At 38.2% G+C, this 15,869-nt stretch overlaps 1 protein-coding gene across 1 annotated transcript in view; it reads left to right on the forward strand.

The window, feature by feature from the left end:
* LOC115244092 (tubulin polyglutamylase TTLL4-like) overlaps positions 1–881 on the forward strand; it is a 172,271-nt gene extending 171,390 nt beyond the window's left edge. The window contains exon 6 of the mRNA XM_029821478.1: positions 25–881. Coding sequence (XP_029677338.1) covers positions 25–616 — 592 coding nt within the window. The 3' untranslated portion in view covers positions 617–881. The remainder of the gene's footprint in view (positions 1–24) is intronic.
* Positions 882–15,869: the final 14,988 nt, after the last annotated feature.

A 15,869-nucleotide genomic window follows, 5' to 3' on the forward strand; every position in this document is an offset into this window, starting at 1 on the left:
TATTTTACTTTATTAAATCCCAAGGTATTGTTGCTATGAGCTTTTCGGCATCGATATTCTCTTGGATGAGAATCGGAAACCGTGGTTACTCGAGGTGAATATATCGCCCTCTCTACAGTCTTCCTCGCCGCTCGACACTGCCGTCAAGGGGCCTCTTATTAGAAACGTCTTTAATATAGCCGGATACCAATTGCCTACGAGCATACCGTCTGAGGAAGCGGAGAAACTAGCCCAAAGATACCAGTTAGATCTGGTGTGCCAAGATTATAGACTGCACCGAACTACACTTAGCTACCAAGAACGGCACAAGCAATCGTTATACGCGAACCTGAAAAATCGCGAAGACTACCTTGACGAAATAATCGAGGATCTCACGCCCGACGATGTCAGACACTTGATTACTTACGAGGACGAACTGACACAATTAGGTAGATTCGAGAAGATCTTTCCTACTACTACCAGTCACCAGTACTTGCAGTACTTTGAGGTTCCGAGATACTATAATATGTTGTTCGACGCGTGGGAGGCCAAATACGGTGATAATCGGGACGAAGGTATTTCCCGGTTACAAAAGTTATGCAAGACCAAGTATCACTTGGAGCAAGTGAACTTTTAAATAGTAACCTTCCTTCCGGACGTCGTGTTTACATCGATAATACCGACATCAAAGAAACGCCAAGCTGCAAGGTCATTTGAAATCGATGTTTGAATCGAATCTTTTCGTCTTGTACGCTATGTGTGCGCACTTATATACGGGTAAACGTACCATTTCCACGTCCGTGGTTCTTTAAGAACCCAAGTTCATTATGTGCCTTTTCCCACGGTTGTGCGAATTTATTTTATTGTATGAGATTTTGTCTTTAATAAACAATTTTTCACTATACGCGCGGGATTACTAATGCTGCGATATGATTGATCCTTTTTCTCTTATCCGTTATTAATTCTTGTTTTGCCCATTAATAATATAGATTTGGTTTTATAATCTTATTTGAAATAGAGTTTATTGCAATAATTAATAATTTTTATTTTATATAATATAATTACTTGTTTAAATTATATATACAATATATATATACTATAGAATTAGATATATAGATTTACAAAAGAATAATTATTTCAAAGATATAAGTCATATATACACAAAAGAATAATATGTAAAAATATAACTTTAAAAAGTAACTTTATTTAAAATCTAACGTTAAATTCATTGTTAATTTTAACATTACATTAAATATAAAATTTCTTTTTAGTGCAACTTGATGCAAATACTTTATAGAGGACATTAGATTTTATAAACAGATTCAAGCGCATAAACAAGTAAGTGAAAAAATTACATATCTATATGCATGCATATTTCAATGATTGTCTTAATGCAAAAAATTGTTATTAGAGACGTTCATAAATCACGCTTTTCGCGAAATTGATTTTTCATCCATTATATAGTCACATTAATAAAAATCTTATAATTTCTTATAATTATCTTCGATTTCCGTGTTTATATATATATATATATTAGCCACAAATTGCCTCAAACTCATTATTTCGGTCCCTTTAACTTCTCCAAAATCATGCGCACAGTATACAAAAAGCACAGTATTGGTAAAAACTTGTTTTAAATTCAGTGATAAGGAACGAGTGAGTATCGGCATGACAGCCCCAAAGAAAGGGGACGCTTGCACCGGTCGTGGTAAATTGTGGACAAGTCATCGTACCGAGAACGCCGAGATGTTCGCGTATATCGAAATTATCGAACGCCTAATGGCAACTCGTATGACGGCTGACCGCTGGCGGTGGCGATGATAAAAAGTCAAAGCTGCCGATGCGCAAGAGTCTCTTTGCTAATGTAGCGGGCGTGCATAATTTTCGGCAACAAGAGCACGGCGAGGCTGCCAAGCACCTGCTTCGATAATACACAGGAAGGAAGTGTATTTCTCCGTTGATTCATTAAGTTCGATCGTACGCTTTGTGAAAATTCACAGGTTTTTAGTTTATTTATAAATAACCGCACACATACACACACACACACACGAGAATAAGAATCAAGAGCTTCTAATAAAAATTAAGAAAATTAGAATGTGCTATTTTGACGAAATGCACGATATCTTTTAGACATCGGGTTATCGGATATAATAATGAAGTGAACCATTCGAGATGTAAAGGATTTTACGGTTGCAACCGCACGCTGGGTTTAATAAATCCGTACTGACAATTTAATGTCTCTATTGTGGCCGCGACAGTCGGCGGTACCGACAACTGCGCTTGATTAGGTTAATACGAAAGGGGACCAGATTTCTTCGCTTCCGCCCTTTAAATTCAATTACTGGTTGGGTACTCCGTCACTTAAAACGTCATATATCAGTTTTGTCTGGAGGAAGTACGATCCGTGATAGAGAATGACCATACCAATTGTCTTCAGAAGCAAAGACACAAGGCAGAACATTTGATTCGTTTAGATTTTTCGTCTCGTTAAAGAACAGTTATCGTCATCTTTACCAGACGATGATTAATGTCTCAAAATAGTCTCGGCTCTACATTTTGTACGTGAATATAGCTAAAAGGATATAGATAATGTAAACGATTTTATATTAAATATACACTAATTTGTAAATCTAATAAAAAATAATTGTGAAATTATTAATAACGTTATTTTTTTTGTGAAATTTGTTATTTGTTTGTCGTTAAATTTTTCCAGAAAAGAAGCAAGAAACATTAATAATAATTAATAATAAATATAACAATTTAATGTATCGATCTCGCAGATTTTCTTCCGAGCTTCAGATTTTAGGGACGAAATTATTCGAGGGCGATTTACTCTGGTGCACCCAGAGTACATGGGATACCCCAACGTCGTTTGGAGACAATAGACTGCGTTCACAGAGCCACGACGGTCAATGAATTGATATCGTTATTGTAACAACATAATAGACATATTTTCTTATTGAGATTGCAGCCTTACTCGCGCGCGCGTTGTACGTTGTGTGTGTGTGTATGCACATATGTATGTGACGTGCGCGCCAAGCCGGGCCGGGTCTTTATGAATGTATTCATTCATGCGAGTGACTGTGTGTGCGTTATGTAACCAATACAACGCCGACACGACGCGTAAGGCTAAGGACCCCGTCTTCTCTCTCTACGTGAGGACAGATCTCAAGGAGACCGCTGCCACTAGAGTACGGGACAGGTAGTTATGTTTTTATCGCCGTCCATTTAACAAGGCTAGAGCTCTTTGTCTATGCGTTTCGTCCGAGATTTTGTTTAATCCAGAAAAGAAGCGCGAACCGTGTCTAGAACGATAATTTTACATCGATTCCTTGAATCCTGCGTGAAGCACTTTGGCCCATCTCGAATAAACGAACAAAAGTTCTGAAATTGCTTCAAGTGAATCATTAAATCACCCATAGATTGCGCTTTGTCACTTGATCAAATTGATTCGACGGATGGATTCCTAATGAATAGTTACTTCGTGGAAGCAGGGTTCAGAAATTAGTTCGGTGTACTCTCTCGTTCAACGATGAGAAATTATGCGTTATTTAGCAACATCTCATTTGTGATATAAGTACATCGTTCCATTTGATTTAAGATATGCCGTCATCGTTCTATATATATATACTTTACTTTAATGGTTTTTTTATGCAAATAACATACAATTACAATATACATTCCGCACGTGTGCATAATTAGCATATCATTTATCACAACCGTAGGTTGAAATACAGAATATGTAAAACAATTTCTAAAAATATTTCAATTTAGCATATTTATGTATTAAGAAAAGTATTTCTAAAAATACTTTTCTTCAATTTCTAATTATATCGTTTTTAATTAATGAAAAATAATCGCGCAATTATATTTTGATTTGATTAAGAACAAGAAATCTTGAATTTATAGGCAGGGAAAAATATTTTAAAAATACAAAAATATTTTTAAAATACAAAAATGTTTTAAAAATATTTTAAAAATTGCTAATCTGTGTGACAGAACTCGTGGATGTTATTTCGTACGTGCATATAATACGTAAAATGTGAAATATAATAATTAGTAACCATCAATAAGCAAGGTAATGTTAATTTCCTCGCATCTTTGATTCATGCACGAGCTATTCGCATGATTAGATATCCGGTGCTTGTCTGCCTCGTGAACTTTGCGCGTGACGATTGCGAAATGATTACAATGTGTCCTCCGCACGTGTGCATAATTAGCGTGTCATTTATCACGACCGTAGGCTCGAATATAGAGGCAGTCTCGTACGATTATTCAAGGTCGTTCTCGATACACGGGCACCATTCAACGTCGCCTTACTGCGACAGTGTAATTTCGACATTACCGTATATTTAACTACTGCGCGTGCCACTCGATTCTCGTATTTAGCGATTACTCGCGGGCAATCTGTCTCTAATAAAATAATTATTATCTATATTTTTTTATTTCCATTTCTTTGAAAAATTTTTTAATTTGCAAGAATTAATACTGATTTCTGAATATATTGTTTTAACTTTAAAAAATTTTGTAACATCATACATTTCGTATACATATTTGTGACAAGTGTCCGATTTAAAAAAAAAAAATAATAATTATAATAATTGTTATATATTGTCTATCGTAATTCGACATGCGTATATTATTACGAGTTAAGGAAGATCTATCCGATTTATCCTCTAATTCCATTCAAGCGACGTTGCTACCTACGCGAAATATGCTTGCGCGCGCGAGGACGTACTCGACACTGGGTAACGACTTAATAAACCGTCAGCGGCCACTACGATACGAGACGGGGGGAGAGGGGGAGGGGCAGAGCACGGATAGAGACGATAGCGGTGCGGGCGGATGCGAGCACGTGGAGCTGCGCGGGGGCGTCGGCGGTAGTCAGGTGCGTCGCGTGCTCCCCACTTACATCACGTGTAGCTAGCTCGTGCTTTGTTTTGAGAAGGCTTAAGAGCGCCCGTTCCCACGCTTCCGCGCGCGTTCTCCTCAGGTCTCTTCTCCCATATGTCTTCTCTGTGCCTCGTGTCAAAATTCGTATTCGAGATATACCGTAAGCTCCCGATTATCTCTTCCGAGCGTTCGTCCGCTTGAGGTTATAATTTCAAGACGCGAGATTTGTTTAATTGTTTATCTAAGATAATATAAAATATCCATGATTGATTACATGCATTTTTATTTGTTACATAATTTTATATAATTCTATTTAATTCTACATAATTTTTTTAGAATACAAAATGCGTGACATTAATTTTAATTTTGTATTAATTTTTTATTCTGTTCAAAATAATATTGATTTGTACACTGTTGGAAAATTTATGTTTTCTTTTAAAAAAAATATGCCGGTTAAAATTTTTGTGTTAAATATTTAATACATTTATGTATTAATTTAACATATTGCTGTTGTGTTAATTAAACTCAAATGTGTTAAATTATTAAAATAACTGAAGAAAGCGTAAAAATAACACAATGTGCACATATTTTTAATTTTACACAATAGATATGTTCCGTATTATTAGTGACAGGATTTATCTGTTAAAATTATTCTGTTAAATTTTCCGGAAAGGATATTGATTTTATTCTACAATAGGAATGAGAGTGACTACAGACTGTCAATAACATTTTTCCAAGATAATTTTATTATTAGAAATATGTTGATTTTACACAAAATTTCTTTCAGATTACTATGAAGTTTGCCCATATTATATTAAATTAACACAAAAATTTGTGTGGATGATTATTTGGGATGTGCGATATATGTCACTCAAAAAAGTGGTATTGCAACCACAGCAAAAATTTTCTGGGTGCGCAAAATTAACTGAGGTACATAAATGATTAGCAAATACTGTGATATCGCATATGTTTCGCATTTAATCAATCTAAGTGACAGAGACAGAATTTATATCTGAACTGTTTGTGAAATTTAGAAAGAATGTTTTTCTGTGGCGCCTATCCATGTTAAGGCCAATCATACTTGTTATAAAGTTTGGCTGTGGTACACAGAAAAAATTAGCGGCAAGAAACAAATGAATATATAATCCTCACATCTAACATATTTGTATAACGCGCCCAATCTATCTAGCTCTTTTAAACAATTTCTCTCAATTTTTCGATGCTGCAGTTATAATTGGCAGTTATATTTCTCACAAAGATCGTTCTAGCTGTAGTATCGAAACTCATATTTATCCAATGCAGTGATTAACATTTGGCAATGGGACCTAAATTTTCTAGAAGATATTATTAGAATATTGCTGCTATAAATTCTATATGTAACAGACAATATTCTAACAGATACAAAAAATAGCGATAAATTTTTGTTGTGACACCTAGAAATCTACCTATATCAGCAAGACATTTTTTTGAGTGGTTAAATTTAAATTTTTCAACAGTATATATACGAAATATCCAGAGGAGAGAAAGAGAGAGAAAGATAAGATTGCATGATTAATACCTGCAGGTCGCAGTAATACGAGACGCAGATTTCGCATACGCCAGGCTCGTGCGACGCGGCACGCTCGTACATACAGATATATTGAACCATTGTTTCAGCATTACAATAATCTTGGTCTCATGACTCCTTCCACGTTGCAGCGCCTCCCCCCCTCTCTGTCTCTCTCTCTCTCTCTCTCTCTCTCTCTTTCTCTCTGCTCCTCTTATTGGCGTCTATATATATAACCCAACCGTTCTCATATATATTCTTGGTATTCTCTCGCTTTGTCTTACGCACGAGCCGACGTGCACGCGGTTGATTACGAGGCTGCGCATAGACCGGACGCTCCCTCGAGAATCGCGATGGACTTCCCACATACTTTCACGCCGCTCGTAAACCGCCGACTCCGCCGACGAATATTGTCACGCAGCTCATTCCCATAAGCCGCGCGCGTGCACGAAGCGTGCGCCGACAATTTCATTGTTTCAGCGGGATAAATACGTGCGTAATGGAAAAATAAAGTTCCACTATTTGACAGCTACTCGAATCATCGCAACGGAGTAAAATTACTTGTAATTAATTTCCACAAATTTTTTTTGTTATTGAAAGAGCGATAGTTCTCTGCAACTGATCGTAGGAAGAAGAATGTTGATTTTATAAAATAAAATAAAAATATTAAAGCCGATGTTGAGAAGGAAATTCGAACATGTCACAGCTATAAAATTTCCAGATGTATTTATTATAAGCTGTGCGTAATAGTTGGAAAATTTGTCTTAAATTTAACATATATTGCTTGTCTCAACAGTCATAAATTTTTGTATTAATTTAGCAATTAATAATTTAATTTTTATTTAATTTTTAATTTAACAATTTAATTTTGTGTAAAATCAACATATTTTTAATAATAAAATGAACTTGGAAAAATGTTATTGACAATCTGTAGTCGCTCTTACTTCTATTGTAGAATAAAATCAACATTTTTCCTGCAAATTTTAACAGATAAATCCTGTCACTAATAATACAGAATATATCTATTATGTAAAATTAAAAATATGCACACATTGTGTTATTTTTACATTTTTTTCAGTTGTTTTAATAATTTAACATTCGAGTTTAAGTAACACAACAGCAATGTGTTAAATTAACACATGAATGTGTTAAATATTTAACACAAAAATTTTAACCGGCATATTTTTTAACAAGAAAACATAAATTTTCAAACTGTGTAAAGTTGAAATTATTTCGATTCAAAATGCTCCGATTGAAAAAGCAAATTTAATCAAATTTCCAAAATCCCGAAGATCGCGTACAAAAGCGCCGTAATTTCGAGCCCTTCTTCACAATCGGGGGTACCGTGATATTAGAGTGTATCGGCGCGCGCGCTCGCGCACGCACGCACGCGTGTGCGCCGCGTGCACACGGGCCGCGGCGGTGGCTAGAGAATTCCTACGGTTTTTCGTTCGGTTCCCACGGCCGGGGTGCGTCAGGTGGCTAGCGCGGGGTGCGCGCAACACCCCCCCCCTTTCTTCACCCCTCGAAATAGATGTAAACCCCGCCGAGAAATACACTATACGTGGCTCCGCCCTTGCCACCATTTTCGGCACGCATGTTGCACGCGTGTATTCGTGGTGGAATGTCATCCCTCTTCCCCTCTCCTCCCCAGAATCTATACCTCTCTACCTCTACCTACCTACCTATTCTATTCTTCGTGATTCATGAAAACGACTCTTTTCGTTGACCCGCGACAATTCACCGCAATTGATGGATCGAGCGATGAATTGTGGCATTGTTGTGCTGCATGAAAAGCATCTGGATCCTTAGAAAGAGAAATTACTTTTCGCTATATTTTTAACATCTTTATTTAATTTTTAATTACATTCTTTTTTATATATTTGTAAACGTTCAATGACGTATCTTCTTATATACTGGATGATCCTAAGAGACAGTCTCTCCGCGAAATGTTCCCTATATGATTCGAATAAATATGTTGGCCGCAAAATATACAGATACCGGTTGCAATATTCGGCGAATTTATCCGGCTGTTACCAGAACTTTTTTTTTTCAACCGAGTCATTCGTGCGAGCATCGTGCCGACCGATCGCGAGTGTATTTTTCTTCCGAGCAGACATTTCGGTATCCGCAGACACGTTTTTGCCAGACGGGATTGAGCCGACGCGGGGGAGCCGTTCCCACGAGAGATTCAGAAAATAACCACCGAAGAGATCGTGCAACACGGGTTGCCCGCGTCGTTTTATTCTTCCGAATGTTTCGTCTTCAGCAGCCTCTCGTCATGACGTCACTGACCCAATTTCGTGCACGCCAGCGGCGTTTTCGTGTGTTCGTGAATCCTGTTAAACCAGCTACCACCCGATGTCTGTATCGGGTATCGAATATCTTTCCCCCCTTTTCCATGTTATGAATCTTCGCGGGAATGATGAATGACATGGATAGTCGCGGCCGTTATTCACGACGGATGCTTCGACTTTCTCTAATTATTCTTAAAATCTTCTAACACATCCTGTATGTATTTGTCAAAGTATTTGCTTCTACAAATAACTGTCAGCTGTCAACGACATCGAAATCCGAGATTTGTACTATTTTTAACGTTGCTTCATTATTATTGATTCGACATTTTCCAGTACGTTACAAAAGCGTTAAGAGAACGTTATACGAGCATCCGTTGTCGTCCGCGATTACATCGGAACCCGCTATATCCTGGAGGGACCGCCGTTACCGCGGCAAAGGAAAGAAGATAGCTGGATCGGATTGTCGGGCACGGGATCCTTCCCACGTCGTCGTCGAAACGTGCTGAAAGCGTGCTGCTCGCGTGGCCGTTAGCGAGGATGACAAAAAGAAAGAGAGAGAGAGAGAGAGAGAGGTGAAGGGGGAACAGCGGGCGACTGAGGCCCCGCAATGTGCGTCGCGGGCCCTGACGATCTTTCTCACGGGCCAGGGCGAAGGGAGGGCGTCAGGTGGACGCAGGACCTCCTTCAGGAAATACAACAGTTCCTTACAAGGATTCGCGACTTCTGCCTTCCCACGCTCCTTCAGCCGTAACGGCCAGATTCGGGTCCCTTCCTTCCTCTCCCCCCCGTCTTCCCCTCTCTTATTCTTCTTTTTTTCCTCTTTTTTTTTTTTGCGCATGAACGCGGCTTCGGGGCAATTCGAGATGATCGAGAGGGCGCGCGGAATGATCGTCTCGATAAGTGTATGTCTGTATGTAAATAATTGTAGGGTGTGAAGGCACTTGTGTGTTATAAAGGCATTTCTTTCTCTCTGGTTGGCAAAAAAATTCCGACCGCGAGAGGAAGAAGTGCGTGACGAGGCTGTCTCTCGCTCGCGACTGTAACGGCGATCGGTCGCGGGCCATTTGTCCTTAATTAGGTTTCATTCGATTTGCGCCATCTTTTGCGAATATCGTGCGCGTTGTGCAAGATGTGAATTAACATTCGTGCAGGAAAAAGAGTGTGTTTTATCTCGAGGCGTGGTAGAACAAAGAAACGAATAATTAAAAATCTCTCTCCGTCTGAGACAGAAAAAGCGCGAACGCAAAAGGTCGTTCGCCCATCGAGCTGACGCTCGTTCCTGGAACAAATCATACAACAGCCGGGGTCACAAAAACGCGGATCGATTCGATCGAGGGAGCGCTCGATACAGGCTCGTGGCACTTTATTTGCCTTCGACTTCTGCTACCAAAGCGCGACCGTTCCAGTCCGGCGATCATCAGAGCCGAGATTCTCTCGGAGGAAACCCCGGGGATATTCAGGACGTCTCTGGATCGTGTGTCGTGCGTCCTTTCTTTGTGTCATCTATAGGAATAATCTCATAGATACGCTGTTCCTCAGCGACTTCGTTTCGATCATCTCATCCAGAAGCAAAAGTTGCCACGTGACTGTTGTCGTGCAATTCACGGCGTAAAATGTAGATTACATTTCATGATCGTGAGAATTTATCAAATTCTGCGTCTCTTTAAGGATGTTTTGACAGTACAATAGTAGCAAAAAACTGTCAAAATTAAAAAAGAAATATGTTTCTTATGTTTATACTGTTTGAAAAATCAAATAAATAAATTCGGATTATAAAAAGAATTGAAGTATCACAAAATAATATGGTTTTTAACGTCTTCTTAAAAAAAAAAAATAATTGTAATTAATATTTTTCCTAATTTATGACGTAAACTTTTGATCGTGAATACCCCTTGAAATCAACTGCAAGAAACAAAAAAAAAATAAGTAATTTGCAGAAAGGAAGAGAGGGAGAGATAATATTATTCTATAATTTTTAATAAATAACTTTTAAACGAATAAGTGGATCTAAATCAAGTTTTGCATAAATATTTATTAGTTTTCTAGAGTTAATATATGTGAAAATTTTTATTTCGTTGGCAATGTTTTTCCTTGTCAAATTTGTCAATAAGTGCTAATATGTGAATTTCCATAAGAATCAATACCAACTTTAAATTTAAATAATTTCCAAACCGTTAAGAGAATTGTGCTCAGATTTTGCACAGATACTCAGAAGAAATAATAAAACAGTCTACGAAATTTTCATGCTTTTGTCAATATTTTGACATATACATTCTTAAGAAATTTGACTGATAAATCGATAAACGTTTGTTTTATCATCCACGCGATTGACACAAATTTGTTATATTATTTTTGGCGCAAACTATTTTAATGATCTCTCGTGCAACGTTACATCAAGAGATCTTTAAAAAGAGATAGATTGATTAAAGATAATCGTGACAAAAAAAAAAAACAATAAAAATGTGTCACTAATCGTTAAACTTTTATTCTTATCGAGAAGATTATAGAATTTCGGATTAATTGCAACCATCAAAACTTATATTGCAAACTTTTTATACTATCTAGAACTTTCGACACCAGATATTACATAAAATGTTTTGATGAAACATTATAAGAGAGTTTTCACGTAATTTAAGGGGCGTGTAATTTTGTAACCGTAATTGCTCGATGAGGTAAACAGGTAAGTACATCGTTCTCGATTGATCGCCGGCCGTATATTCGGAAATTATATAGTACTTATCGTCGAATTTCTGCAAGATGCATTTCGTCTATTTGCATAAGGCCCACGATACACCGTCTTTCGCCTCTCAAAATCGTCGGTTAAACGGCTAAGATGCATAAACGGTGCGCGACGCGCACGAGCACAAATTTCACGTTGCGCGCGAGGCGAACCGTGCATTATCGGAGTTTCTTCTTTTTTTCCGCCAAAAACAGGAAGTGCCGGCGGCCGTAATCTTCTGCATTATGAAGATCGTGAGAGCCGATCCAAGGTGACGGACGAGCACGCGTAATCGAGAAGGAGATCTCGAGCGCGCCGGCAACCGCGCGAACCACGTGTCAGTCACGCCGCACCTCGCGAAACGAGTGAGAGGGGGGAGGGGCAGGGGGGAGGAGAGGAAACAGGTTTCCTTGGACAATCCACGTGTGAAGCGGGTGGAATTTCTGAATTTCATATCTCGTCCTCCATCTAGCCTTGCGAGCGAGCAAAAAGCGCTTATAATCGATACTGTAATGAGTGCGGCGAGATCAGTCGCTTCTCTCGAAAATCATGTGTAGCTCGAAGATTATAGCGTATACGAGACGATGTTCCATTAATGGCAAAAGGTGCAATTGCAAATTTAGAAAATTAATTAGCGAAATAATCATCGTATAATTATAACTGGTAATGTCATGTTATATTATATATATATAAAGCTTATACATCAGACCCACAGACCGATCTCTTTTATAGCTTAACGTTACGTTTTCCTGTGAAATAAAAATTAGAGTCTAATCCGCATATAATACCGGAAAGAGATCTCTGTCCACGCGTCGGCCACGCTTCAGACGCGTTCTGATTACCGAGTACGATCCTTAGCAGTCGCTTCGAATCGTCGGTTAGACGCGTATCGACCTTAGACGACCGGGGCCCTAGAGATCGTGCGTCTCGTGGGAACGGAACGGCCGTCGCGTCGGCGCTGGAGCGTTTCAGGAAGCTCTTCGTGTTCCGCTCCCGCGATCACCGAGGAGAGAGTAGGGCCTCTTTCAACGGCGACGACTCCTCCTTACGCTCTGAATCGCTTCGGCGACGACGCCCACGCTCCAATCGGCATTCTCATCTCTCAGGAAAATGGGGACTTTGTCGGGTACGACGGATTTCCCCCCCCCCCGCGCGAGCGCGTGGACGGGCCCCGTAATTACGGGCTCGATGCGTGATGTTAGTCAATTAAAATTCTTCTTTAATACGTGTATTCTTCCGCGACACGTCGAACGTATTTCGCGAGAAAATGATATAATTGAGATTGTCAAGCGATATAAATTGCTCATCCGAGAAGCAGAAGGAAACTTTATAAAAGCGCTTGTTATAAAAGCTGATCACTTTGTTATAGCGGTTTTTTTAAAAAAGAATAAGTGTTAAAAAATATGACCAGCAATAATCTATTTTTTTTTTTTTTCTAGCGAATTCTTTTTACCTTTTAATTTCTTTTCTAATGATTATCTATTATTTTGTTTTTTCTAGCGAATTCTTTTTACCTTTTAATTTCTTTTCTAATGATTTATATTAATTAATGTTTATCGCATGACTATATTTGTCATTTTCGGGTCATTGTAGGTTCGGCATTTTATTTTAATGCTCTTAAATAGAGGGCAGGCAAAGAAGACCCGAATTATTAATTTATTCCGACATTTATTTCATTTGTAATTTGTTTATTTAAGATCAAAGAATCAGACACATGCATCTTATATAAAAGTATATTGAATAATATTAAGAATATATCGAGAGAAAGAGAGAAAAAGAGAGAGAGAGATTGGTTATATATTTGAGCATCCGGCATCCGAAATAATCAGTAACTGAATTACCCATCTGCAACATGCATAATGACAGTGAACGGCGATGCAATTAAGCGAGTTAGCGCGCCGAACAGAAACCCGAACGTGTAAGTGCACTCGAACGGCGTGTCGGCCGGCTGCAATTTAAGACGAAACACGCCCACCGTGCTATTAAGCTGATCGAGTCAAGGTGTATCGGTTTACAATCGGCCAGCTACTTTGTGTGCGCATCGCGTATAATATTGACCGTAAATTATTTCGAGTCCCAAACTGATTACAACGTAATGGAATGTGTGACGACTCCAGCATGGAAACTTTCACCCGCGAAAGTCACTTATTTTTAGCGAGGGCCACGTGTGCATCGCAAAATTCTGATATGTCATGATCTTTAGAAACGAAGATCTCGTTTTTTTGTTTCATATATCGCATTCCCAAACGATCACAAATTTTTATGTTAATTTAATAATTAGTAATTTAATTTTTAATTTAATAATTTAATTTAGTGTCAAATAAATGTATTTTTAATGATAAAATTAACTTGGAAAAACGTTATTGATATCTATAGTCACTGTCACTCCTATTGTAGAATAAAATCAACATTTTTTTTCTGTAGATTTTAACAGGTAGATCATATCACTAATAATACGAAACATATTTATTGTATAAAATTAAAAATATGTACAGTGTGTTATTTTTACACTTTTTTACAGTTGTTTTAATAATTTAACATTTGAGTTAAATTAACACAACAGCAATTAACACATGAATGTGTTAAATATTTAATACAAAAATTTTATCCGTATATTTTGTAACAATAAACCACAAATCTTCCAACAATGCGATTATCCGAGAGGATAAAGTGTCTGATCTCTTTGTTATATATAATGGGAAATCCCTTCTCTCTCGGATTTTTTATAGAGACGTTTATTATTCATAACATGTATGCACACAGAGAAATACATACTATATACAAGTAAATATTACTTGTTTCAAATATTTCATAAGTTCATATATCCGCAAATCTATCATAAGTTCATCATAAGCATCAAATTTATTCAAAAAAGAAGTACAGTAAACTGAGTAATCATTTTACTTAGCAATAGAATAATATTTTTCTGTGTGTGGTATTGTTTAAAAGAAAAATCCTATAATGAAAACAATTATTAATTGTCAGACAAGCATGCCTATTATAATATAATATATCGTGTATAAAAAATAATGTAGATATATCTTTGGATTTGAAATCACAAGTATAGAAGAAACAGAAACGAGCGCGCAGTTTTCTCGCTAAAATTAGAGTCGCATTGGTCCCGCATCCAGAAGTTAATCTTCATATACGTGCATCGTATCCGAGGTAATTCACCCGCTTCATTTCTTATCGCGTGCCCATTACGTGCGTGTCGCAGATTGCACGCGAGCGCATCATAGCCGATTCAAATCGCGAATGCGAGAGACGTGCGTATGCGCTGTACATACACACACGTGGACGGTGTCGTCGTTAACGTTGACGCGTATCGCGAGGCGCTACCGGAGGGGTTGCGGCCATTGAGAGACTGTTACGTCTCTCAGGAGCTTTCTGCGAATGCACGAGCGGCAGCGGGACGTCTTTGTCGGAGTGTCGAGATTTCGCCGGAAATGACTACCAGCGCAGCGGGAATTGCCACGCAATGTTTGTTTCAGTAATATCCAGGAAATACGCGGGATAAATAGCAGGCTGCAAAAATGACCGAAGCATCATACATTTAGCTTTCCCTCTCATTATAGACTCGATGTGTGTAGGCCGAGTTTTGTCTATGTGTATAGAGAATTATCATTATTATCGAAGTAAATATGTTTTATTATTACACGCGACGGAGAAATAAATGATTAGCCGAATCGAAGAATTATAGTCGGAATTAAGTGTCAAATATAAAACGTAAAATGTACGATCGCACACAGGGAACAAATTTGATGACATTAATTTAAATCTTTTATTTTCAGCGATTCTCCATCATTAACGGGACAGCTGCGATGTCATGCATAATTATACTTATGTAACTACACGTATATGAGAGTCTGAATTACATAATAAAATCTCGTTTACTTTAAAAACAGTGTTCAAAAAGTTTTATCATAAAATTCTGGCTTCAGGAGGATAATATATTATCATGTACGAAAAAAAAGCTTATACAGGGTGTCCCCAATTTAAATGTCAAAACTTTAGGAGCGTGGAGGGGACCGATAAACTAAGACATAAAGTCCTTTAGAGATTTGCTCGTTTTTGCTTCGTTTTGAAGAAAAACGCAAAAAACAATTTTTCATCAGAGTATTTCTGCAGAGAGATATCATATACAATTCTCTCGCGGCGTGAATGATTCATCCAGAATGATCAGAAGCGAATCGTATAAATTCACCTTTAAGTAAACCATTCATTAACGCAGCTATCCGGCCGAATCGCGCGTTAAACGCCGCGCCAATTCCGCAATAATCGAATGACTCCATCATCGGGCCCGGTCGCCGTTGCGGAATCCCTTCCCCCTCGCGTCCGCCCTTACTGCCACCTGCTATCGGTTTTCCGTTGGCCGGGGAGAAGCCGGAGCGAAATTCCCACGATCACGGGGCACCTGCGCTCATTCAAACCGCGA

The sequence above is a fragment of the Formica exsecta genome, unplaced genomic scaffold (assembly GCF_003651465.1).
Source record: "Formica exsecta isolate Colony F162 unplaced genomic scaffold, ASM365146v1 scaffold8, whole genome shotgun sequence".
NCBI classification, from domain to species: Eukaryota; Metazoa; Arthropoda; class Insecta; order Hymenoptera; family Formicidae; genus Formica; species Formica exsecta.